The sequence below is a fragment of the Lithobates pipiens genome, unplaced genomic scaffold (genome assembly GCF_037356315.1).
Source record: "Lithobates pipiens isolate NorthernLeopardFrog02 unplaced genomic scaffold, aLitPip1_a1.2 Scaffold_8, whole genome shotgun sequence".
Classification (NCBI taxonomy): domain Eukaryota; kingdom Metazoa; phylum Chordata; class Amphibia; order Anura; family Ranidae; genus Lithobates; species Lithobates pipiens.
In genome coordinates, this window is record NW_027507903.1 from 457,385,186 (window position 1) to 457,410,515 (window position 25,330).

A 25,330-nucleotide genomic window follows, 5' to 3' on the forward strand; every position below is an offset into this window, starting at 1 on the left:
AAGAATGGGGAGATTTTGGTTCATCGAGAAGCTGCAGGAGTTTTGTGAAAAATTAGCGATTCCAGTCCCAAACCTCCCTGGAAGAATAGAGAGAGAAGGAGCGACTGGTGAAGATGGACTGTGGCAGAGTATCATAGACTTGGAAGAGGAAATATAAAAAAAAAAAAAAAAAAAGAAAGGAGAAAGAAAGGGAGGAGGGAAAATGAAGTGAGGCATGGGGGGGGGGGGGATGGAGGGAGGATAGGTGATTTTATCACCATCAGCTTGGTAGAATAAAATAATAAAGTAGGGGGATGGGTTGAATAGGGGCCGGGTCTCTTAGGCCGCGTACACACGCGCGGACTGTTCGCCCAACTTTGTCCGTCCAACAGTTTCGGCAAACAGTCCGCTCAAAATTAGCATGGACGGACATGCCCACACACGACGAACGAACAGTTTGCTGAAACCGTGCGCGATGACGTGAACGGCACGTACGACGGGACGAAAAATACGACGTCCTATACACTGCATTATAGCTTTCGGCGTGAAAATCCTTTGAGCATGCGCGCAACTTTGTTTGACAAACAAGCCTACACACGGGCGGACTGTTCGCTCAAACAAGGTTTCAGCGGACAGTTTTTCGGAATTTCCGAAAAACCTTGTCTGTCCAACTGTCCGCTGAAACTGTCCGCTGAAAGCCCACGGCCTTAGACATCTGTCCCAGCCCTTTCCCCCCCCCCGTTTGACATCTTTTGGAGCACCACCTCAGGGGGTGAGGTACGTGAGGGAGATTTGTCTCGAACCATGGTATAGAGGCCAAGTTGTGGCCAGGGAGTGGGGGGGGGGGGGTTGGAGGCAAAGGGGAACAATGGTTAGATTTGAAGGAGATGAGGAGGCTACCTGTAAAATATGACGATAGTTAATTTGTTGACATATAATGTCAGAGGTTTAAATACGCCAGTTAAAAGTCATAAAGTGTTGAAAGATGGAGATCTATGGAGCGGGGATCATCTTTTTGCAGGAAACCCATCCATCTCACCAAAATAGGGTTAGACTGTATTCCCCGCGATAACCTATGTGGTACTACGGGGACTCAATGTCAAACAAATCGAAAGGAGTGGTAATAGGTATGGGAAGGGAAGCGTGCTTCACGCTAGAGGACAGATTATATGATCCGGAGAGTAGGTTCCTTTTTTTTTAAAGGGTAAGCTATGGGGAGTAGATTATACCTTGGCAAATATATATTGCCCTAATAGAGGTCCAACGATATTTTTGAGGGAAACCCTAGAAAAATGATGGGACTTTAAGAGAGGGCTGGTAATTGTTGCTGGCCACTTGAATTTCTGCATGAATCCAGAGCTAGATAGTACGCCCCATGCACAGGGGATAGGGAACATACAACTGAAAGCAATCAAGTCCCAACTGAATCAGTTTCAGTTGGTTGATGTATGGAGGATACAACATCCGAAGATACAGGATTTTACGTTCTACTCACCGGTGCATGGGACGTACACTAGGATTGACTACTGGTTGGGTGAACATAGGACCCTAGATTGGGTGGTATCTACAAATATAGAAATAAGATCGCTATCAGATCATGCATAGATAATGAAAATTTAAATCCCCGGGGTAAAGAAACAACCATTCTCCTGGAAGCTCAATAAAGAGTTGATGGACGGAAGAGGAGAGGAAATAAAAAAAAAAATAAAAAAAAAAAAAAAGAACTAGAGTTCTTCTGCACCAACGAAACAGCAGGTACTGCAAAGAACATCGTCTGGGAGGCCCATAAGGCTTATATCAGAGGGATCTTTATCTCAATGGGTGTTAATAGAAAGAAAAATAAATGAGAGAAGCACTAATTGAGGACATTTTTAGATTAGAACAAACCCATAAAGAGAGTAGGAATAACAAGAGACAAGATTCGGAAGTGCAGCACAAATTTGTAATCAAAAGAGATGCGCTAAAGGAATTAATGGAGCAGGAAACGAGAAAAATACATAATAAAGATCGCGAAAGATCTCAATGGGGGAATAAAAATAGTAAATATTTAGCGAGAACATTGAGGAAAAAAAAATTCCATACATTTTATAGAGAAAATACTAAACAAAAAAGGGGACCCGGTATATAATACTACAGAAATTGCAAGTATTTCGCAAGTTTTATAAGCAGCTGTATTCGGTCAAAAGAGGCCTTGGAACTGGAGGACCCAACAACAATACAAGAAATAAATCAGGCAATAAAAAATAAAAATAAAAAAGTCAGTAGGAGGGAAAAGCCCTGGGCCTGTGGCTTCACAATGGAGTATTTAAAAAAAAATGTGGAGATATATTATCCCCAAAACTTTGTACATACTTCAATGGATTGGGAGAGAGATATGGGTTAAGGAAGAATCGATTGCCACAATTACTACGGTCCTGAAAGAAGGCAAAGAGAATACAATCTGATCAAATTATAGACCGATCTCACTATTGAATATAGATACCAAGGTGTTTGCCAAAGTATTGGCAAATAGGATAAAAAATGGAATTACGTACCGGTAATGTCCTTTTCCAGGAGTCTTTCAGGACAGCCACCTTAGAGACACCGGCTCCTCCCCTCTGAGGAAACACCGCCTTCATTTTCATGATTTAAGCCTCCTCCTCCCTTCGTTCCTCAGTTCTTCCAGAGTACCTCCGGCCAACTGGGGAGACACAAGAACACGTCAAACAAATAAACTTTTTAAGTCTTACCTGACGGCCTCATGTAATGAGTTCCCGATGATCTGCAAACAATTTGGGTGGGAACCGGTGCTGTCCTGAAAGACTCCTGGAAAAGGACATTACCGGTACGTAATTCCATTTTTCCCCAATCGTCTTTCAGGACAGCCACCTTAGAGAGGATAAGCGAGTATATTACCTTAGGGTGGGACCACTGCCTGCAGTACTATACGGCCAAAGGCTTGGTCTTTGGCTGACAGAAGATCCAGTCTATAACGTTTCACAAACGTAGAAACACTGGACCACGTTGCAGCACTACAGATCTGTGCAGGAGATGCCCTAGCCCACTCTGCCTGAGAAGATGCTACCGCCCCGGCTGAGTGTGCTCTAACCCCAACTGGAGGATCTAACCCCCCTGTCACGTAAGCCTGTCCAATGGCTAACCTTAACCATCTAGCTATCGTACGTTTAGAGGCTTTGGAACCCTTCCTAGCCCCAGAAAACAACACAAAAAGTGAATCGGATTTCTTGAACTGACCTTGTGCAATCCAAATAATGAAGAACACATCTTTTAACATCTAATCTGTGAAATATGTGTTCCTGTTCTCTTACTGGATTCGAACAGAAAGTAGGTAGCACAATCTCCTGTATTCTTTTGGAAACTAGAGGCTACCTTAGGTAAAAAAAAAAAAAAAAAAAAGGTACCCTAATAGAAAGGGCTTCGAGTTCACTTACTCTCCTTGCTGTAGTGATTTCCACCAAAAATACAGTTTTGAGAGTGATCAATTTTAACGAGCAAGGTTCTAACGGTTCAAAAGGTTCCCCTGTGAGAACCTGTAAAACCAAAGCCAGATCCCGACTAGGAAGGGGGCGACCAAAGGCTTGGTCTTCGCCTACTTAAGGTTCTGAAGAACCTTACTATACCAAGGACTGACATTAGATGTCTATCCAGAAATACGCTTGAAACGGATACCTGACTCTCCAATGTTTCGGGGCTAACCTTTTATCTGCCCCTGACTGCAGGACCTCTAGAACGGCCCCCGAGCTGTGCTCATTGAAGGAGTTCTCTGAGCACCAGTTATTGAACCGCTTCTATACCTTCAGGAAAATGGTCTGAGCTTCCATTTACCTGCAATTCAGAAGAGTGGCTACTAACAGTCTGAGACCCCTTTGCCGTTCGGTAATTCCTCAGTAGCCAAGCTGCAAGGTTCCACCTGGGGACAGCAGATTGGACACCGGGAAAAAACCCCGGGGAGTTCCACCGACAGGCCCTTCAGAATGGAGAACCACGGCCTCCTGGGCCAATGAGGTGCGATTAGACAGAGATGGTAATCTCCACCTGAAACTTCCTTAACTCTGCAGGAATCAGGACGGGAATCAGGACGGGAAGGGGGAAAGCATAGCACCTAGAGAAACCCTAAGTCTGTGCTTAGTGCGTCTGCTTCCGACATCCCATCTCCCCTGCTCATAGAACAGGAGATGGCTTCTTTCGCGTTTTCCCTTGGGGCAAAAGAAGTCTATCGAAGGAATCCCCCTCCACTGGGTGATCACTTCGAAAACATCCTGTTTGAGAACCTGGTTGCTCTCTCCCCGCGTTCTCACTCCAATTTTGAGGGTCTCTTTGACTCCTTCCTCCTTGGATATTGGCCAAATCCACTCTAGGCCTTGTGACAAACATGCTCCCCTATCCCACCAAAGGGACTTTAAAATACGGGCTGTGTAGTATTATCTCAATGGTCTAAGTCGGCTATTCACTGCTACCTTGACAGCACAGGACTGTCAGCTGTGACCTTTGCCATACGGTGATCAGTCGTGAGCCACCGTGCTAGAGCTAGCAACGGACACCCTCGTGATTTGGCACAGGGTGGACTAGAACTCAGACATACACAATCCAACCGCAGACTGCGCCTTTGGGAGACGCCGCGCATTGTCACACGCCACCGCTCCTGGCTTCTTTACCTGAGTCAGAACCGAAACCAAAGAGTCCTAAGACCCTCTACTGTGGCCCCAAACCTTCAAGATGGATAGTTTGCAGAGGACGGTAACGCAACCCTGTCCACTGAACAGCTAGGAGCGTGGATGTCAGAAAGCTCAACCTGACCCCCTTCACCCAGGAAGGTGACCCCTTGGGAAGAAGTTTAAGATGAGTTTCCCTAGGTTCAGAGGCCAACCCAAGCTCACTAATAGGTCCCTTGTAAGCTATGGATCCCCGTTCAACTGCGCCAGAGAAGGGACAAACAGGAGAAGATCGTCGAGATACACGATCACAGAGACTACCCTGAGACGCAGGAAGGACAGAACCTCTACCATCGCTTTGGTGAAGATACGAGGGAGAAGGGGATAGCCCAAAGGGGAGTGCTTTAAACTGAAGGTGTAGCACCCCTACAGAGGTTCTTACTGCCAGCATGAGGAAACGCTGGTGGTTCTCTGCGATGGAAATATGCAGGTATGCATCCTTACTATCGATGCCCTGAAACAGTTTTGGTGGAAGAGGTGCCCTCACCCCGTGACTAAAACCAACCAAAAGCTTCTGTAGGTGACCAAGACACCCAGATTATTCAGGTTCAGGATGAGCCTGAACTTTTCCGAAGGCTTGTGAACCATAAAAGAGAGGATAGAAGCCTTGCCTGTTTAACCTGCTGGGACCTTTGTTACCACTTCCTATTCCTCTAACTCCTGCAGAGGAAAGAAAGGCACATCTTGTCAGCTCAGTGACAAGGAGTCTCAAAAGGGGGAAGCTCTGAAAACTCCACACGGTAACCTCTTTTGATGATCCCCAACACAAACTGATTGGAGGTGATCGTCTCCCACTTGGGGAGGAAGGACCCTTTTTAACTGCTCCCCCTATTTTATCTTAAGGGGAAAGGCCTCTTTCTTATAAGCCGTGCGATAGCACTGCTTCAAGACCTGGCCCAAACAGCAGGTCTCCCCTAAAGAGGAATTCCACCGAGCTTTGATCTGGACGCCCTGTCCCTCTGCCATGTCTACAGCCTTAAGGCTCTCCAGGCTGAGTTGTTCAGAGCCGAGGACCTTGCATACAATCGAATGGATTGAGCCGAAGCATCCGCAGAGTATGCCAACGCCTAAAGCAGCACGGGAAAAGGAGGATAGAAAGACTCCTCTGCCGTCATTGCTTCATCTGGATAAGCCAATACTTTGTACTACGAGCCACCACTGTGGCTGCTATGGCAGGCTTAGAGATTTCCTTATGGTAAATCTTCAAACCATAGGGTCTGAAAGTACCCCCATGTCCCCAGGGACAGGTCAGTATGCCTGGACATCTGAGAAAAGGCCGCATCTAATCTGGGGGATTTTATTCCAGATGAGAACCTCCTCTTCCGCCCAAGGAAACCTTGCTTTAATGCACCAGAAAAGAAAAGCTTTCTATCTGGATCCTGCCATCCTTGATGGCATCGATCAAGATGTCATGACCCGGGAACACCGGCTCCCCCTAGGCCCTAGTACATCTGATCGTGGGGTGACAGTGCCTCCTAAGTGACTTGGAAAGCCCTCAAGAGCCTTTCCATCTCATCCAGGGGAAGTTTATACCGTGAGGTTCTTTTGGGTTCCCCATCCAAGTCCTCACCCTCAGTCTCCCTCTGGGAGTCTGAGACGGCCCTGTCAACTTCTTCCTCAACTTCCCTCTGGAACCCTCTGGATTCTCCCTAACCTGTGGGAGGAACAACCATTGGGTTAGGTGGAACACTCTGCTGTGCTGGTGAAAAGAGTGCTCTGGAGCTGAGGGCATTGAAAACTTCACAGAAGCCGCCAGATCTGCACCCTGTTCTGCTGCCTGCTTTCTAATGGCACCCAAACAGAGCTACGGACTGAGCTATCCAGGCCTTTAATACACTCCTAACAAAGTGCCTTGAACCAGGAATTCCCCAAAGAGGCTCTACATGAAGGACACTTCCTCCAAGAACCAAGGGGGGACCTGCTTAAGTCTGAGATACCGAAGCAAAAGAGAGAGAGCAGCATAAACTTTAAAAAGAAAAGAAACACCAGCACTACTTAAGAGGACCACCGGGAGTGCCCAGGATCAAACTCCGCCTGGATCCCCGACGCACTGCCCTTCCCCCCGACCACCTAGGGGGAAAACACACCAGTGGAGCTACTGGTTATAAGGTAAGGGAACCCCTCTCCAGGGCTATTACCTTTGAGTGGCTGGTGCTGTTATCTCCAGGAGTTCTTGAAGCCTCTGCTTCGGACATTCTCCCGTTGAGGAAGCGTGGTACGAACGTGCCTCCAACAGCTACCTGTGCAACTGTAGAAAGAGGCTGCACCAGCCGAACGCTAGGTTCCCCTTCACGTGCCGCGTCCGGAACCGGAAGACGCGGATCGAACGAAGGGGTCCGCCCCCACCGGAACTGACGTCGCCCGCCTACCGGTCCGGCTTCCAGCTCCCAGCCGGCTGTATACACAGGGGGGCCCTGGACGCCTTCGTTTAGCGCCCCACTGGGCGAAACGCAGGGATGAACCTCCCCAAAACTTCTTGCTTTCCCCAAGCGAAGATTGGAGTGCGTGTAAAGGTCAGTCGGGTGTTCAGCTTCCCCAGCCGACCGGACTGTTTGCTCCGTTGAAACACCCACGGGTGAACGAACGGACGACCCCATAAACTTCCTGCTTCCCCAAGCGAAGTTTAGGGTATATGGACAGTACGAACCCTTCAGCTCCCTGCCGATAGGACTGTCCCGGACCGACCGATAAATGGTCGGATAGCCGAACGGGGCCGGGGCTCCGCTCGGATAGCTTCAGTTTCACCAACCGAATTCAGCTTTCAGGTTCCTTGGCGATGTCTCCCCGCCGGAGGAAACACCATAACTGAGGAACGAAGGGAGGAGGAGGCTTAAATCATGAAAATGAAGGCGGTATTTCCTCAGAGGGGAGGAGCCGGTGTCTCTAAGGTGGCTGTCCTGAAAGACGATTGGGGAAAAAGTTATTGCCGAGTTTGGTCCACCCAGATCAGGTGGGTTTTGTTGCGGGGAGGGAAAGTAAAGATAATGGAGCAAGAACATTACTCCTCCAGAAAATGAGGGAGAGTGGAATCCCCAGTCTACTCCTATCGATTGATGCTGAAAAAGCTTTTGACCAAGTAGACTGGGGCTTCATGATGGGTACCTTGGAAGAAATGGGTTTTGGCCCTAGATTTATGGACTGGATAGAAGTACTTTACAGGACTCTAACTGCAGCTATAAAAAAGGTCAACGGTATACTATCCCAGCCCTTTAGGATGTACAATGGGACTAGGCAAGGGTGCCCGCTGTCACCACTCCTATTCATGTTGGCATTAGAGCCACTACTAGCGATGGTAAGGGGAAACCCTGATAGGAGGTGTGAAAGTAGGCAGGGAGACACAAATTGGCAGAATTTGTAGATGATGTGCTGTTCTACATCTCTAACCCCCGAATATCCATGCAAAACCTTTTAAGAGCGTTAAAGGAATATAGGGACCTATCTAACTTCAAGATTAACCTAGCCAAGTCATAAGTAATATAATATAATTATATACACACACACACACACACACACACACACACACACACACACACACACACACACTTCTCCAAAAGAAGTGCAGAATCTCCAGTTAGAATTTCCTTTTCCCTGGAAGATGACGGACATAACGTATTTAGGGATAAAATTAACGCCAACTATTGAAAAAAAGATTACCAGGCAAATTATATCCTACTGTTGGAAGATTTAGGAGTAGAAATAAAGAGAATTGCAACAAGACCCCTGTCCTGGATGGGCAGGATAAATGCGTTAAAAATTATTATATTGGCCAAAATATTGTATAAATTTCAGATGTTCCCGATCTATAGTCCCCTGATTTATTTTAGAATTATTATTAAAACCTTAAATTAAATTACAAAACTTATCTGGCAAAACAAGAAACCTAGAATATCGTTAAGGACTTTGCAAATGGAAAAGATCAGGGAGGACCAAGTGTACCAGATTTTAAAAAAGTACTATGAAGTAGTGATATTAAACACGGGTAGTAGAATGGACTAAGTTAAAGAGTAAAAAAAGATGGGTGAGGATAGAGCACAGTATGACAGGTATAAACTTGGGACGGAGTATTTGGATATCACCACAAAATAGAACACTGGGAGGAAATACACGAACACTGACAAGAAAGGCGATTAGAGTTTGGGATGGAATACACAAAACACAATAAATGGAAATAGAACTCCCCACTAATGTATTTAAAAGAGAATGACCTTTTTCCACCAGGGAAAGATGCCCTGGGAGGGAAGTGGCTTAAAAAAGGGAAAATGTCTAATTGGGTCACATAATAGAAAAATAATGTCACTGGAAAAATTTTAAAAAGATTGAGCTGAGCGAATGGCGGTAGCTCCAGCTCAGACACTTTGTTTCAGTCTTACTGAGGCCACTGAGAGGCAGGGAAGAACTGACAACTTTCCATCATATATGCGAAGGGAAAACAGCACGGAGAGGGATCTCGCAGTGCTACAGGATTCTGGTGAGAGAGAATGGGCTGGAGGTTCTGGCATTTGTAAAATAATGGGAGAGGGAAATAGGCCCACGAGAAACAGGTGGTGGGGAAAATATTAAAACTGATGCACAGTTCAACGAATATTAGAATGATTGAAATAAATTATAAGACCTTAGTAAGATGGTATAGGACACCAGATATAGTTGCAACATATCAATTAGGACAATCTAAGGAATGCTGGAGTGGATGCGGTCAAATGGGGACGATGGCACATATGTGGTGGAATTGCCCGAAGATTAAAATCTACTGGAGAGATATATTAAGTTACATAAGGGAAATAAAATTCCCAATTACCTGAAAACCCCTGGGTAGCTCTATTCCACGGAGTATATACACCATTAAAAGAATATAGAAACTCCTTGACAATCCATCTGCTGAACGCTGCAAAGAGTCTGATCCCAAGAGAATGGAAGGAAGTAGAGGCCCCCAAAATAAGAGACTGGTTTGAGAAAATAGATGAAATATATAGAATGGAAGGAGTTAGGGTAGATGAGGAGAGTGGAAATAGGGAGCCCAAGGGGAGGTGGGAAAGATGGAAAATATTCAAGCGCACAAATAAATATAGCGAGATAATTGGTCTATAGGGGAGGGGGTTCTCTTTTTTGCCTTCTTAGAAGAGGGAGGGATACGGGGGGAGGGGGGTTAGGGGAAATGGGCAAAGGATAAAAAGGTGTGTAAAAAAGTGTTTCTATTGTATGTAATAGGGAAGGAGCCAAGTGACAGTGGTGAGCGAAACAGGAGAGCCAGAGGTGATGGAACAGAATTCCACCACATTCTGGCTGAAGAAAAAAAAAAAAAAAAAAAAAGCCCTGGGTGCAAGGATCATATGAAATGACCTGGCTGGCCAGAATCATCCCGTGGGCCTTGTGCTTGACACGTGGCCTAGGCAATCTGATCAGAAGCGGGAGTGGGTACCTGGCAGAAATAAATACCCGCTCCCCAATTTAAAAACACAAAAAATAAAAATGTTGGGGGTGGGGGATTAAATAAGGAGGAACTTCCCTTTTCAGGTAAAGTTCTTTTCTAAAAAACTTCTCACAAGCCTAGAGAATGCATAGGCACATTTTATTTGATAAAAAATGCATGTCATGATTAGTTCTTGGGGAAGTGGGGAAGAACTGATGGAACCCTCTAGATCAACTTTACTTTAAAGGGCTAATATACATTGGCAGCAGGTCTTTGGAGGCAATCGGTCATTTCAGTGTGTTTTAACCCTTTAAAGCCAGCAGATGCACTGCAACTGCAAAGCAACCCTTTTCCACTCTAATTGGTCATGTCTGGTGCTGCTAATCTCACAGCAGTGACACCTGTGGGCAAAACCAGGTACTGAATACTAGAGACAAATACTAGAGAAATATAATATGGAAAAGGTACAGTGATTAAAGGTTAAAACAAAAACCAGTACTGTACGTACAAGTATGACAACGGTATCAGGGTTTCCCCAGATTTACTAATAAAAATATACTGTAGGATTTTTTTCCATGCAATATTGCAAGGCAGAGATGCTAGCCCTACCTGAGCCTCTTTTGCAGGAAATGGGGTGTAACACAGATGACATGAAGCAGACGAGAATGTTCCATGAGCTTCAACTAGTTTTCTTGAAGGAATGCCAGCCACTAGAAAAAAAATAAAAATAAGCAAGTTGTAACCGATTTTATTTTTCTCCACCCTTTACATGATGCAGTATTTGCATGTATGCAACTGTGTTCATCTCTATGAAAAAAAAGGGATAAGAAAAGCCTTCTCAGCGTGGTGTATTACACAGCCTGGAATCCATTTTCTGGGTGGTTTATACTAGGATGTTTTCTCCCAGTCAGCCAACAAAGAAAAATTTATATGAAAAAGGATTACACCCTTAATGAAAAAGTCTAGTATTTAGGCGATAGCCATACTTTCTGCCTGGGGTTTCAACTGGGAACTGTGCCGACACCTACCCTGGGTAATCTCCAGGGACGTGCAGTCAGGGGAGGCAGGTGAGGAAAAAAATAAAATAATTGAGCTTAGGGGGGGTCACACAGACCCGAAGTCCTACCCAACTACTGGTCAAAATTTGGGGCTCCTACAACCTATGGTTCAGGACATACGGGTCTTCTTATGAAGCCTGTCAGAAGCTACAGAGCCGCCAGTTTAAAAACAAGCTGGCACACTGTTTGCAGCAGACAGAGGATGACCTCTCACTTCTCGTTAGAAGAACCAAGCTCAATGGACAGCTTGGAGTCTTGGACCAATGGTACCATTGGCCCAAGCTCTCCAATAAAAATGCTGCAGTGGAGGCACGCCTCTCACTGCAGCGAGATAGAAGGGGGCATGTGTCTAAAAGACACATGCTCCCTTCCAGCCCAGGCCTCTTAACTAGAAGGAAAAAGCATGGGTTTATGGGTATAAGATTTACCCACAATCCCATGGTTTCTCACACACATTTAAGAGGGAAAATGAGACTCTGCTGAAGAAAAAAGGTACAGTTTTAAATCCAGCAAAATCATATATACCATTTTTTATCTATTTACTGTGAAAATACTAGTTGGAAGAAATAACTTCAAACTTCAGTAACTTGTCCGTTAAGCCACCTGCTCGAGTACAGTTTTTGAAAATATAGTAAATTACCTTAAAAATAGGATAATTTGTATATTAATTACAGGAATTAACCCATTGCCACCCAGGCCAATTCTGACACTTCTCACCAGGGGTCAAGTCTTGGGGAAAAAGCGTGGGCACTCCCACCCAAAAAAATAAAAATAATATAGGACATCGGGGAATGGGGCATATCAGGGCATGGGGCACATGGCACATTATGGTACATCAGGCCACATAGCACATTAGGGCACATGTCACATCGGGGGATCTTACTAGCCAGCATGCAGAGTAATGCAGGAAGCGCCTGTCTGTAGTAAGTTCCCATGTCAAGCATTGCTGTTCGCTCCCCGGTGGCCCTTCATCTCTTCTCGGCTATCCCAGATGACACAAGCCAAATGGGGATAGACAAGAAGAGAGGAGGGGCCGCCGGGGAGTGAGCAGCTCTGCGTGACATGAGAGGGAAAAAAATAAAATAAAATACAGACAGGCGCTTCCTGCGCTACTTTGCATTGCTCTCGACATTCGTCTCGGGTGGCTCTAGTCCTGCAAAGGGAACTGCATTCCTGCTGTGAAAAAAAAAGTGCAGGGACGCCGTTCTCACAGGACTCAACACAGGAGTTCTAGTGCTAGAATTATTGCTCTTGCTCTAACGATTGCGGCGTATGTAACCTGTGTGCATCTGGCTCAGATACTAGCCAGTGCCACACGTCCCTGGTTATCACCTTCATAATGGCCCATCCAGGCAATTTCCCCTTAACTTACATGGTAAGAGTTCTCACCACAAACCAGAATTCAGCTCATATAAACAGACATCAAGTATTTTGATTTAATTATAAAATAATAAAGCCGAACTTCAAACACAAAAGCCTTTAAAATATAGGTCTCAATAGCCACAAAAAAAAGATAAGAATCAACTTTTTTGTGCACCAAATTCCATTTACAAAAGATAATATCTGGGTCTGTAAAGAAGTAGAGACTAGAGTTGTGGGAGGGACTCACGAGAGCCACTCGCTACAGGCTGCTTACAGAAAACTACAAGAGGCGGTGGATACAAGACCAGTCACGCTGTACAAGGAGTAAGAACAGCAGCGACTGGTCTTTATTAAAAGGAAGCTCCTGTACAGAGGCAACGTTTACTGCACAGATCTGTGCAGTACACAAATAACACACAATCATGTAAGAATACATGTCTGTTGTATTTAGACAATATTTGCATACCCTGGAGTTCAGCTTTAAATGCGTTATGAAGGATGGAAAAAAAAAAAAAAAAAAAAAACACCCAGGAGGACCTAAAATTGAAAACTAAAATTTAAAACAGACTGTGCAGAAAAAGTTTTTTGGATCCACAGCACTTTCTGTGTAAGCATTCTCTGAAGACTGAACACATCATGGAAGACTGAAGCCATCCGGCTTCTCCTCCATATCACAGGTAACAATCTTCCAATTCCCTTTGGTCCAGGTTGTTATTTTTCCTGAGGTTTAAACTCTTGAAATGCACACATAATCCAGGAGGAAGGCATTAAATTACATCACTATTTATAGGTATTTTTTGGAGGAACCACAATGGGGGCACTCTTCACATCTGGGAGAAAAATTTAACCTCCAGATAAGAAAAAGGCTTCTTCTTCACAGCAAGAGCAACCGTGGTTTCAGACGCGTGCCCAAGATTGGCTTGGGATTTTAATCTTTTTATATAAACTCGCGTTCACAATATAAAGACATGCATTTGCATTTTTGACTATGTTGTGGGGCCACCCCTGAAATTGCATCTACCTTTAATCTTCAGGAGGTAACAGGCCTCACTGGTCCCAAAGTGATCTACTCTTCTTTTTAGGCACCACATAGATGCAAATACACATACAGTATAACCAAGTAATACTAGAAGAAAAAAAACACACAACACACAACACACAACACAACACACACACTGAGGGAGCCCTCAACCCTGCATAAGCTTAAACTCAGAGCTTACATTGTGCCGTCTCTTTGAATCCAGTGCCAGAATAAAAGTAACAAAGCAGTAAGTATGACCTATTACTAGGCAAAAACAATGCAAGGCCATATAGTTTCCCCTCACAGCAGAAGCTTACTTCTTTCTAGGCCGTCAATGTTCTGCGTATAGCACCTCAGCAGCAAACCCTTCTCATGTAGCAGTCGCACAAAGTAGTGGATATAATTTGGCTTGTATTTCCCAGGATACAGCTCTTTCGCTAAGGCAAAGAAAGGTTTTGGGTTGTATGTGAAATAATCAATGTCAAAAATAGCTTCTGGGTACGGCACTTTGTACTTCTTCAGATTGTCATACAGACCCGAGCCTGGTGTCCTGCAACAGAGAAATGAGGGGGTAGTTACATGGACAATCATTACACCTCCTTAGGTCCCAGTAGGGGTCTCTGGTGGTAGAGGTTCCACTACATTTACAGCTCACCAATAGAAAAACACTTTTTAGCAAGTTTGTTGGCTAAAATATAGATTAGTACTAGCCAGGAAACCCAGTTTTAGAAAATAGGCAAGGAGGTCTTCTCTAAGTTTATTCTAAAAATGCAAGCTTTCCTTTAAAAATTAATGAGAAACTGTTTTTACTACTGACTCCCTCCTCTTCTGGGGCAGTCTACTTACCACCACTAGCCACCCTCATCTCTCAACATCCCCTTTTAACTGCCAGTGGAGAAGCAAAAGGGATAATGTCACTTAATTGTCAGCTCAGAGTCTGCATCCACATCCAAGATGGCAGCACCCAGGAGCAGTTTCAGGACTGTTGGATATCCAAACAAGGTAGAATTTTACAGGTAAATAACATGCATAAAAATACATTAAATGCACATATATTCTTATAGACTATTGTAAAGGAATAGTCTGTCGACTAGTGGAAGCCCGCCCATTAGGGGCGCAGCCCCCCCAATCCATGCACCCAGCCTCTAATCTCCATGCAGGGCACCGGATGCATGGATTAGGTGTTTTTTTTTTTTTTTTAGCATGTGATTAGAACCTGAGGCTCCAATTGGCTTCAAAAAGGGTGGGGTCAGAGCACTGCACCCTGAGCCAATCCACTTGTGTGACATTTGCGATTAATATTCACTAAGGTCACCCTGCTTCTCCTCCTGGCCAATCAGGAAGAGGGTCACAAGAACCAATTACCCCAAGACCCCCTGGCCAGTGGTTTTCTGTCCCCCAAAATTTTTAGCCGGCCACTGCTGTCGACATGGATTGTAACTTGTGTAATTGCAAGTTTATGTACACAGCAGAGAAAGACCGCTATAGTCACTGCATTTAAACGATGGCTCCACAGGATGTTGCAAGACAAAAAAGGAAACACCATAAAGCTATTGTGTTCTCCCGGCGGGAAAAGGGGGTGGGGTACAGGGAGCCCACACAGTGATAATTGCTAGCAGCTATAGCCCCTGGCAGTCGCATGAAGAACCTGACATACTGATTGTACCCAAGTGGTACAGGGGAGCCTCCCTGGCTGGCAGAACACAATTCATCATGCTAGTGGCTTTAATAGCCACTAGCAGCAATATGTAAAAAAAACAAAAAAAAAATAAAAAAAAAAAACAAAAAAAAAAATTTACATACATACATACATACATACATACACACACACACACACACACACACACACACACACACACACACACTATGCCTGCCCATACATGGATTGAACCTGGTCTGGTCCTCCTGAACGAGCCCAACTTTGATACATGCGGTCATACATGTATGTATCAAAGCTTTAAAAACAGGAAACCTGGAGCAGTGGTCATTGCACCAGCTTAACCACTAGCCGACCAGCTCACCTCGATATACTGTGGCAGGTCGACTCTCCTGCACGAATCGCTGTACCTGTATGGCAGCTCATGCAGTTGCGAGATGGCAGCACGTGCCCACGGGTTGGGTGGACTCTGTCTGCCGGCAACCCACAATCGCCTAATACAGAGGCAGAACAGGGGATCTGCCTTTGTAAACAAGGGTGAATCCACGTTCTGACAGGGAACATGTCAGAGATATTCTGTTAACAGTGATCGGGAACAGTGATCTGTCATGCCCCAGGCAGCCCACCCCCCTACAGTTAGAACACACTGAGGGAACACATTTAACCCCTTGATCGCCCCCTAGTGTCAACTCTTTCCCTGCCAGTGTCATTTTTATAGCACTGATCCAGAATGTTGCAGTCACGCAAAAAAAAAAAAAAAAAATTGTTGCTCTTGTTTATAGCATTTATAGAGCAGAAAATAAAAACTGCAGAGGTGATCAAATACCACCAAAAGAAACCTCCATTTGTGGGGGGGGGGGGGGGGGAATAAAAAAAAATGATAATCGATTTGGTTACAAGGTCGCACGACAGCACAATTGTCAGTTAAAGTGATGCAGAGCCATAAGGCAAAAAAATTACCAGGCAAATCCTTCTGGGGCTGAAGTGGTGAAACTGAAAAATATGGACAGGTTAAAAAGATAAAGAAGTTGCATACTCAAGTGATGAGATGCTGAAAAAGTGCTTAAAACTGAGCATTTATCATCACTTTAACTAGTGCATTCCTGCAGTGGTGGCCTCTCCATTAGGGGTGCCGCCCCCCCAATCCATGCAGGGCGCCAGAGGCATGGATTTTAATGTGGGGGTCGTTTGCCCCCACTCCCCCAAAATATTGGAGCACCAGCCACCCCTGGAGTTCATCTTTAGGCCTCACGCACAGTGGATGTTTTTTACAGCTGCTGTTTTTGACTTTTTTTTTTTCTCTACAGTCAGTAAACTCTCCAACATGTCATCCTATGTGTCCATGCATGTTAGTGTTTTTTTGGCTGGGGCATTTTCTGGCTGTAAAAAAAACAAAAACAAAAAAACCCCAGAACTAGTTGGTTTTGAGAGGAGTTTTTGAGCTGTAAAAACGCTCCAACTGGTGTTTACACATTTTGATCCCATAACTTAAGCACAGAAGTGTTTTCTTGCCAAATACACAACCCCCCTCCTCCATAGAAAAATTCTAATGCAAAAAAGCTGAAAAATGCAGAAAAATAACAAAATAAATAAAAACAACCAGGTAAACTTTTTTAGCTTTTTTTTTTTTTTTTTTTTTTTTTAATAGGTGGCTCTCTGTGGGTAGCATGAAACTGTCCCTCACAAGACATCACAGTTATGGATAGTTAAAATTCTGTGTCCACAGTGGAACCATGGTTGCTGGGCCACAGCAGGTTGAACCCCATGGGTAAATTCAGATGTAGAAAGAAACTTAGAGCAGCATAGAAAATCTGCCACATAACCCACCTAAAATCCGGAATGCCACTTGGCGTACTTATTCCAGCTCCAGCCATAATGATTATTTTCTTACAAACATTCTTCAAAATTAGATCAGCAACATCTATCAAAGTTTTGCATTTTAGAGGAGATTGAGCACCTTTTGTTTCAGAGTTTTTCATCCGTAGTGTTGACTTGACTGGTTGAGGTGTTCTAGGGAAAACAAACAGGTTAGAGCAGAGAAGCACTTGTTCTCAGATAAAAAAGTATTTATTGCGTAAAACTCATTGGCTGTAGCTTCATCAGTCAACCAATAGTGCGTAGTAAATTTAGCACCAACCAAGACACAAGGTCTGCATAAGCAGAGACTCTCAAATATGTTCTAGTTTTAGGCCAAACTCACACCCTAGCGGTTTCAAGTTTTGCATTAAAACAACCACACGTCTTTAAAGCAATAATGCTTTATTTTTATCACTGAGGCTATTCAGATTTTTCTCTGTGCATTTTCAGGTGTTGTGCTTCCCAATAGAATGAGAAAAATTCTGATACTACAGATTTCCCAGTGTGCCACATCCCATGAAGGACAAAGAATGGGAAACCCCCTAAGGGTGGGACTTTGAAGGCACTACTGAAGAACAACTGAAGTAAAAAATTGTTTTATTAAAAAAAAAGAGAAGATATACATAAAGTACTCAACATGGTCATGAATCCTGGAGAATCAAGGTATACAACAGAGATACAATACCCAATGTGTTTCAGATATGACTCATCTCCATCAGGGGTTAGCAGGGTGTATATCGTCTAGAAATTTCAAATACACATCTGTAAATTAATGCATCTATCCAATGGTATACAAACATGGGAAAGCCATATATTAGCAACTCACAGCTTATTCAATTGTATATTCACGTGAAAAAAAAAAAAAAAAAAAAAACCCAACCTTCCCCAAGGAGGAAAAAAAGAAGAAGGGTTATAGAAGAAGAGGTCCCTGAATAGAACAAATGAACATATATATATAATTTTTTTTATTTTTTTTTATTTCACACACATATTAATTTACATAAGGCTGCATGCTGGCAAAACATACCTAACATATGAAGTCACCTCTAAACCATGGCAACCAGATCCAAGAGGGCTGGTATTCTGGAGATGCTAAAAACAAACCCAAAAGATAAAAATCACTGCTGTGGGCAGCCATCATGATGAACCCCAAATTCATAGGGAACGAAGCTGGACATCAGCAGCCACCCTATATGAATGGGGTAGCAAGTTATGTCTTGGGTAATAAGAGAAAGGAAATGGTCAAATTCCCAGATAACTTACTGTTGATAAACTTCGATCTGTGATAAAGATCTCCAAGCTCAACCTCTGGGTAGCCGTGAAGCCATGGAAACGAGACCAGGGTAATTATAGGCCTGCTAATCTCCGCCACACCGCCCACTGATTAGGTGACAGCTGCATGCGGCCGGAAATGACCCGGGGCTCCTAGAAGGGGGACCCCCCCCAAGTTGCAATTGCACTGCGCCTCCACACCACACATGCGCGACATGATGTCATACGCATGCATTGCAGAGTGCTGTGGTTTAGATGTGACCTCATATGTATAATATACATACAGATGTTCATTTGCTCTCTTTCCAGGACTCTTTTCAGGCCCTAGTATCCATGGCTTTGATCTATTCAGGGACCTCACTTCTTTTTCCTCTGGGGACGGGTTGTAGTCCCTTCTCCACCCCCCCCCCCCCTCCAACCATTTCCATCTTAAAGCAGCTACATGCGGGCAGGGCTACCGGAGACCCCATGTGACAGTGTTTAAAATAGAAAAGTGGATTTTTTTTTCCCCCATGTATATACAAATAAAGGAGATTTGAGTTGAGATATAGAATACATTTTTTTATATATATATATATATATATATATATATATATATATATATATATATATATATATATATATATATATATATATATATATATATATAAAAACACACACACACATACACTGAAGCGCCCGCAAGTTAACTTTTGCCTAAACTGCAGTTTGGTTTTGTCTAAATTGGACCTCTGCATCAGTCTAACTGGACTGTGAGATGTTCAGCCTGGCCACAGGGGGCACGGTCTCTTGTAGCAGGCATGGAACTCTGGTCTGGTTGGGTGCTTAAGTTACTCTTTCGGAGCCAGGTCAGTGGGAGTGGCCCTCTCGCTGTGCACCCTGGGAGAGGGTATTTAAGATGCGGACGTCACTTGGGTCTGGGTTCCGGTCCAGTATGAAGTGCTATTTACATGGTCCTGGTCCTCCTGACTAGCCCCCAGGATCCACCCGACTTTGATGTCCCGGGGCTGGCTAGCCCGAGGCAAGGAAACTAAAAGGAGGATTCTGAGGTGGTTGGGTGACGTCTGCGGTTCAGGAGAGACCCAGAGTACTTCGAGCATTCCAGGGGAGGACTCTTTAGAAGAACACCCCGTACGGGTTGGTTTTCTTAACAAGAGCCTGGAAGGGCTGAAGTAACCGAGAAAATCCGGTCTTGTGGATATCGCCAAGCAGGCTGAAAGATCCAGGTATCCTACAAGTGTTCTAAAGCTTAGTTTCCCTACATGTACTGCAACAACGTCTGTGACAAAGACTTTCCTCCCGAGTAGGGATGAGCATCGTGTTCGAGTCGAACATCGGCTGTTCGCAATGGCGCAGTGCATTGCTGGCTCATGATTGGCCAAGCATTCACTGTGACCCCGCATGCTTGGCCAATCACAGCGCCGGCAGCGAAGAGAGCCATGATTGGCCACAGGCAGGATGCTGTGGGCTGTGTAGTACACGCCCCACACTATATAAGGCCGCCAGCGCGGCGGCCTTGTGTAGTGTGTTGGCGTCTGAAGCAGTTAGTGGGTGTTCTGTGTACCTTCAACACAGTATACACCGATCGTTATCGGCCGATTTTTGTTCTTGCTCTTCTGTAGTGGTTGTTGTCTGCGTGCCCTGACCGCAGTATACACCGCTATAGTCACCTATATAGCTAGCGATAGATCTATCTTTTACAATAGAGCTTGCAGTCAGTGTTAGGAGCTTGTGCGTGCTGTCTGCATGCTCTGAACCCAGTACACACCGCTATATCCACCTACATAGCTCTTCTCTATTTGAGCCATCTGCAGGAGTTAGTGGAAGTTGTGTGTGCCTCCAGCACAATATACACTACCCAATTGCTGTTTTTCCCAACTCCCTTCAGGCCATTACCATGTCTGGAAAGCCAGCAAGGAGAGGCAGACAGGCGCGAGCCGATAAAAGAGGGCAAGCAGGCTCTGTGTCTAGAGACAACAGTGCTGGTCGTGGACGCGGTGCATCGCCATCATCAGCACGTGGCCATGGTACACGCTTGTCCTTTTCGGCAGCTGGACATGTTGAGCCGCAACATGCCAACGACTTGGTAGAGTGGATGACCAAGCCCTCTTCATCCTCCTCATCCTCTCTCACCCAGTCTCAGGGTACTAGCAAAGCAGCTGCCAACGCATCGTCTTCCCTCCTCTCAATGTCATCATCAGTGACTCCTTCCCTAGACCCACCATGTCCTCCTGAGGAGTCTCCTGAACTCTTTGAGCACAGTGTTGGGTACATGCTCCAGGAGGATGCCCAGTGTTTTGTAGGCTCCGATGATACTCAGCTAGAGGAAGACAGTAGCGTGAATGCAGAGAGGGGATGCTCAAGAAGGACAGCAATCTGGCAGTCATGTTCCACAAGCTGCAGCATACTGCCAGGTTTGCTCCAGCGATGAAGAGGGAGGGGATGATGAGGGCACTGACTCCACGTGGGTGCCTGGTAGGAGAGAGGAGGCACATGTCCAACAAGGCAGGATGCCCTCCGGGGGCCAGCTTAGGGGCAGCACACCGACTGAATCACACCGCAGAGACTTCCGCCTGTGCAGGAATGAAGGTGTAGAATTAGGTGTGTCACAGCCAAGTGCTTCCGGGCACTCTGCTAGCAGTACACCCACGTCCAATTATAGCAGGCAAATGTCCCTGCCCCAGCTGCTGGACCGGCGAAAGAAGTTCACTCCCAGCCATCCACATGCCCAGCGGTTGAATGCTAGCTTGGCTAAATTGCTAGCACTTCAACTGCTGCCTTTTCAGTTGGTAGACTCGGCCCCCTTCCGTGAGTTTGTACAAATGTGCAGTTCCTCAGTGGCAGGTCCCCAAACGCCACTTTTTCTCATGGAAGGCGATTCCGGCATGTGGAAGGCAATGTCCTTGCCTCGCTGGACAGGGCGGTCAGCGGTAAGGTGCATATTACCGCTGACTCATGGTCCAGCAGACATGGACAGGGACGTTACCCGTCTTTCACGGACCATTAGGTCACTCTTCTGGAAGCTGGGAAGGATGCAGGACAAGGTGCAGTAGTGTTGGAGGTTGTTCCGCCACCACGCCTCCAAAATGCTACTATTGGTTGTGACACACCTCTCTCCTCCACCCCTCCTCCTCTTCCAGTGCTCTGTCCTCAGAACCAGCGGTGCTCCGTAGGCGTTCCAGGGGCTACGCAAGTAGGCAGGCAAAACGATGCCATGCCGTGCTTGCGCTGGTTTGTTTGGGGGACAGGAGCCACACTGGGGCGGATGTTTTGTCAGCTCTGCAGGGGCAGGCAGAGAGGTGGTTGACGCCATGCCAGCTTAAGCCAGTAATGGTGGTTTGCGACAATGGCACCAACCTCCTCTCCGCCCTCCGACAGGGATAACTGACCCATGTGCCCTGTGTAGCTCACGTCCTTAACCTGGTGGTGCAGCGGTTCTTGGGCAGGTACCCGGGCTTACAGGATGTCCTGAAGCAGGCCAGGAAAGTCTGTGTGCATTTCCGCTGATCATTTAATGCCTGTGCTCGGCTGGCTGAGCTCCAAAAGGAGTTGAACCTGCCCAAGAACCGCCTTATATGCGACATGCCCACCAGTTGGAACTGAACGTTGGCCATGCTGCAGCGGCTGCACACGCAGCAGAGGGCCATCAATGAGTACCTGTGCGACTACGGCACCAGGACAGGGTCAAGGGAGCTCGGTTTTTTCGCACCACGCCAGGGATGCATGCACTGTCTTGCCACCATTTGAGGAGGCCACAAGGATGGTGAGCAGTGACAGTGCATGCATCAGTGACACTGTACATAAGCTGTGTGGAATAATGGACAGGGCACTTGAGGCAGAACAGAGCCAGGAAGGACTTCCTTGCCTCTCAAGGCCCCCTTTATCCAGACAGTGTTCCTGCTGTGCCACCCATCACACAGGAAGAGGATGAGGAGGAGGAAGAGGAGGAGGCTGGCACTCAGCATCAGCAGCAGTCTTGTAGGGATGATTTACAGTACCAAGAAACCTGTGGACTTGTACGTGGCTGGGAGGAGGTAGCTGTGGATCATGTTGTCCTTAGTGACCCAGAGAACTCCAGACCGAATGCCTCAGCTAACCTACACTGCATGGCCTCCCTGATCCTGCAAAGCCTGCGGAAGGATCCTCTTATTCTTCGGATCAAGGAGAGGGACCATTACTGGCTGGCCACTCTCCTTGATCCACGGTACAAGGGTAAGGTTGCCAACCTTATCTTGCCATCGCAGAGGAAGCAGAGGATGAAACATCTCCGGGAGGCCTTGCAGAAAGGTCTGTGCAACGCGTTCCCAGAGACTGGGAGGTTACAAACTCCTGGTCCTGGACAACGTGTTGCTGAGGCATCGGTCAGAAGGAGCGGTGGAGAAGGTGGCCGTCTGACCAATGCTTTCAGACGATTTTTCAGTCCGCAGCCCCAAGGTATGATCGGTTCCAGCAACCATCGCCAGCGTCTGATTTACATGGTACAGGAATACCTAGGGGCAAGGTCAGACTTGGACACCTTTCCCACCGAAAATCCTCTGGGTTACTGGGTCTTGAGGATGGATCACTGGCCAGAGCTTGCACAGTATGCAATCGAGCTACTGGCCTGTCCTGCATCCAGCATTCTTTCGAAACAGACCTTCAGTGCTGCTGGTGACTGTTACTGATCACAGGGTGCGCCTGTCCACCGAATCAGTTGATCGACTGACCTTCATCAAGATAAATCAGTCTTGGATCACCCACAGCTACCAAGCACCTGAAGCTGATGTAACCGAATAATTTTTTTTTGAAACATCACATCCCATCAAGACTGCTTATGCTGATGCTGAGTGACTGTCCTGTTATGTTGATTGTCTATCCTCTTCCTCCTCCGCTGATATGTTGTAAGAACATTTCTGGTTCTGGGTGATGCCATCAGCCCAATTTGTCTGCCCCCGTTTAACAGGGGCGTTTAATTACAATTTTTGATGCAATGCTTTGCAGCAGGGCTAATTGCTGGCACTAAAACTAGAGTATATGGGAGAGGTTGCAGTGTCGATGGCACCAGCACCAGTGCCTAAGGCCCAATTTTTCTGCCCCTGTTTAACAGGGACATGTAATTACAATTCCTGATATAATATTTCACAGGAGGGCCCGTTCCTGTGCCCACCCAGAGTAACTGTGAGGACTTATATAGTGTTGTGGCACCAGCACCACAACCACCAAAGGTCAATTTTTCTACCACTGTTCAACAATGGCATGTCATTACAATTCTTGATATAATCGTTCACAGCAGGGCGCTCCAGCGCCCACCAAGAGTCACTTTGAGGGCTTACAATGTTGTGGCAAAACCAACACCTTGTTCTGCCATTTCTGTAGAGCATATAACGCAGGCCCCTACTTTCAAACATCCAACTTACAAACATCTCCTACTTGCAAACGGAAGGAGACAACAGCAAGTGAGATGAAAAAAGATGGACGACAAAAACAAACTATACAGGGGTGATAACCCTTCCCTATGTTTTCCAAAAAGCTTAAAAATAGTTTTTTTGACTGGAGCTACACTTTAAAAATGTACCAGTTGAAAATTACAAACAGATTCTACTTAACACAACAAACCTACACAGTCCCCGTCTTGTTTGCACCGCCTGTATACTGCTGTTCCGAGTATATAGGGCCTGGGGGCCACACGTATTTCCTTTTTTTAATATGGGTACGAGGTTCCCCTTAATATGCGTACAAGACCCAAAGGGGCTGGTAATGGGCAGGGAGGGCTACCCATGCCATTTTTCTCAATGATTTTCAACCATATTGCAGGAACCAGATATAACATTAAAGCCGCAAGCAGCTTTAAATGATGTTATTTCCGTTTAATGTCATTTTGTGCAGGGACTGTTCTAAACACGGGAAACACGTGGCACTTCACAGTGCTCCCGCCAAAACGGCCATTTTTAAAAAACATTTTAGGCATTGACCCATGTCCCCTGGGGCAGGAGCCAGGTCCCCAAACCCTTTTTAGGACAGCATCTTGCATATTAGCCGTTAAAATTAGCACTTTTAATTGCGAACGTTCGAGTCCCATAGACTTCAATGGGGTTCTAAAGTTCGTACGAATTTGGGGTCCGTTCGAAAGTTCTGGTGAAAACCGAACCGGGGGGTGTTCGGCTCATCCCTACTCCTTTGCAAGCACCTTGTTGGCTGCCAGGCTTGTGAGAGAGGGACTGTCCAACCCGAGTGTTCATCCAGCTGCGAATGGCTATTCTCTGGATGCAGTCAAAGCAAGCAAGTTCTTTAACGTTTTTGGACTTTGACATAAGAGTACCTGAACTTCCTTTCCAACCCTCTGAAGACTGTTTAATTGACTGAGTTTTGCAAATAAAATCCATTCAAGTGGATCTGTTGTCAGTCTCAAGTCACTGGGCTATTTACCACGGGACATCCCCTAGACGTGCCACACGGAGAACAGAAGGCAACGGTAAGCCCAAAAATAACCAGCAGCTCCTTCGGGGGTTAGTGCTACATATATATATTTTATTAGTTTCCCATGTCTGTAGACCATTGGATAGATGCATTAATGTCGACTAGGACAGCACCTTGGAAGAGAGAGCATAGCTCCACCACTTAACAGGAAACACTGCATGACATGCCACTTTAAAAATCAGCTGTTTCCACTATGCCATCAGTTGTTACTGAGAATTCCTGACATGCTGGAAGCTATAAAGACAGACAGACAATTACTGAGCTCAACGATTCTAAAACTATACATAATAACCTAGGGAGGGAAGTAGGCTGCTGTCCTGAAAGGCTCATAGAAATACTTCACCTTTCATGACAGCACCTTGAAGATAACCGAGAATTTACTTCAGGGTGGGACCTCTGCTTGTAAAACATTCCTGCCAAAAAGGACTAGTCTGAGGCTGACAGTAGATCCAACCTGTAGTGTCTTATAAAGGCTGAAAAACTGGACCATGTGACAGCCTTGCATATCTGCTCTGGTGATGCCCTGGCCCTCTCTGCCCATGAAGTCAC

At 45.7% G+C, this 25,330-nt stretch overlaps 1 protein-coding gene across 1 annotated transcript in view; it reads right to left on the minus strand.

Moving 5' to 3' along the window:
• The window catches only part of LOC143960156 (NAD-dependent protein deacetylase sirtuin-3-like), a 64,035-nt gene that overhangs the window by 21,418 nt on the left and 17,287 nt on the right, over positions 1–25,330 (minus strand). Inside the window, exons 4-6 of the mRNA XM_077468466.1 lie at positions 17,024–17,206; positions 13,857–14,089; positions 10,708–10,808 (exon numbers count right to left, since the gene is read on the minus strand). Of these exons, the coding sequence (XP_077324592.1) occupies positions 10,708–10,808; positions 13,857–14,089; positions 17,024–17,206 (517 nt within the window). The remainder of the gene's footprint in view (positions 1–10,707; positions 10,809–13,856; positions 14,090–17,023; positions 17,207–25,330) is intronic.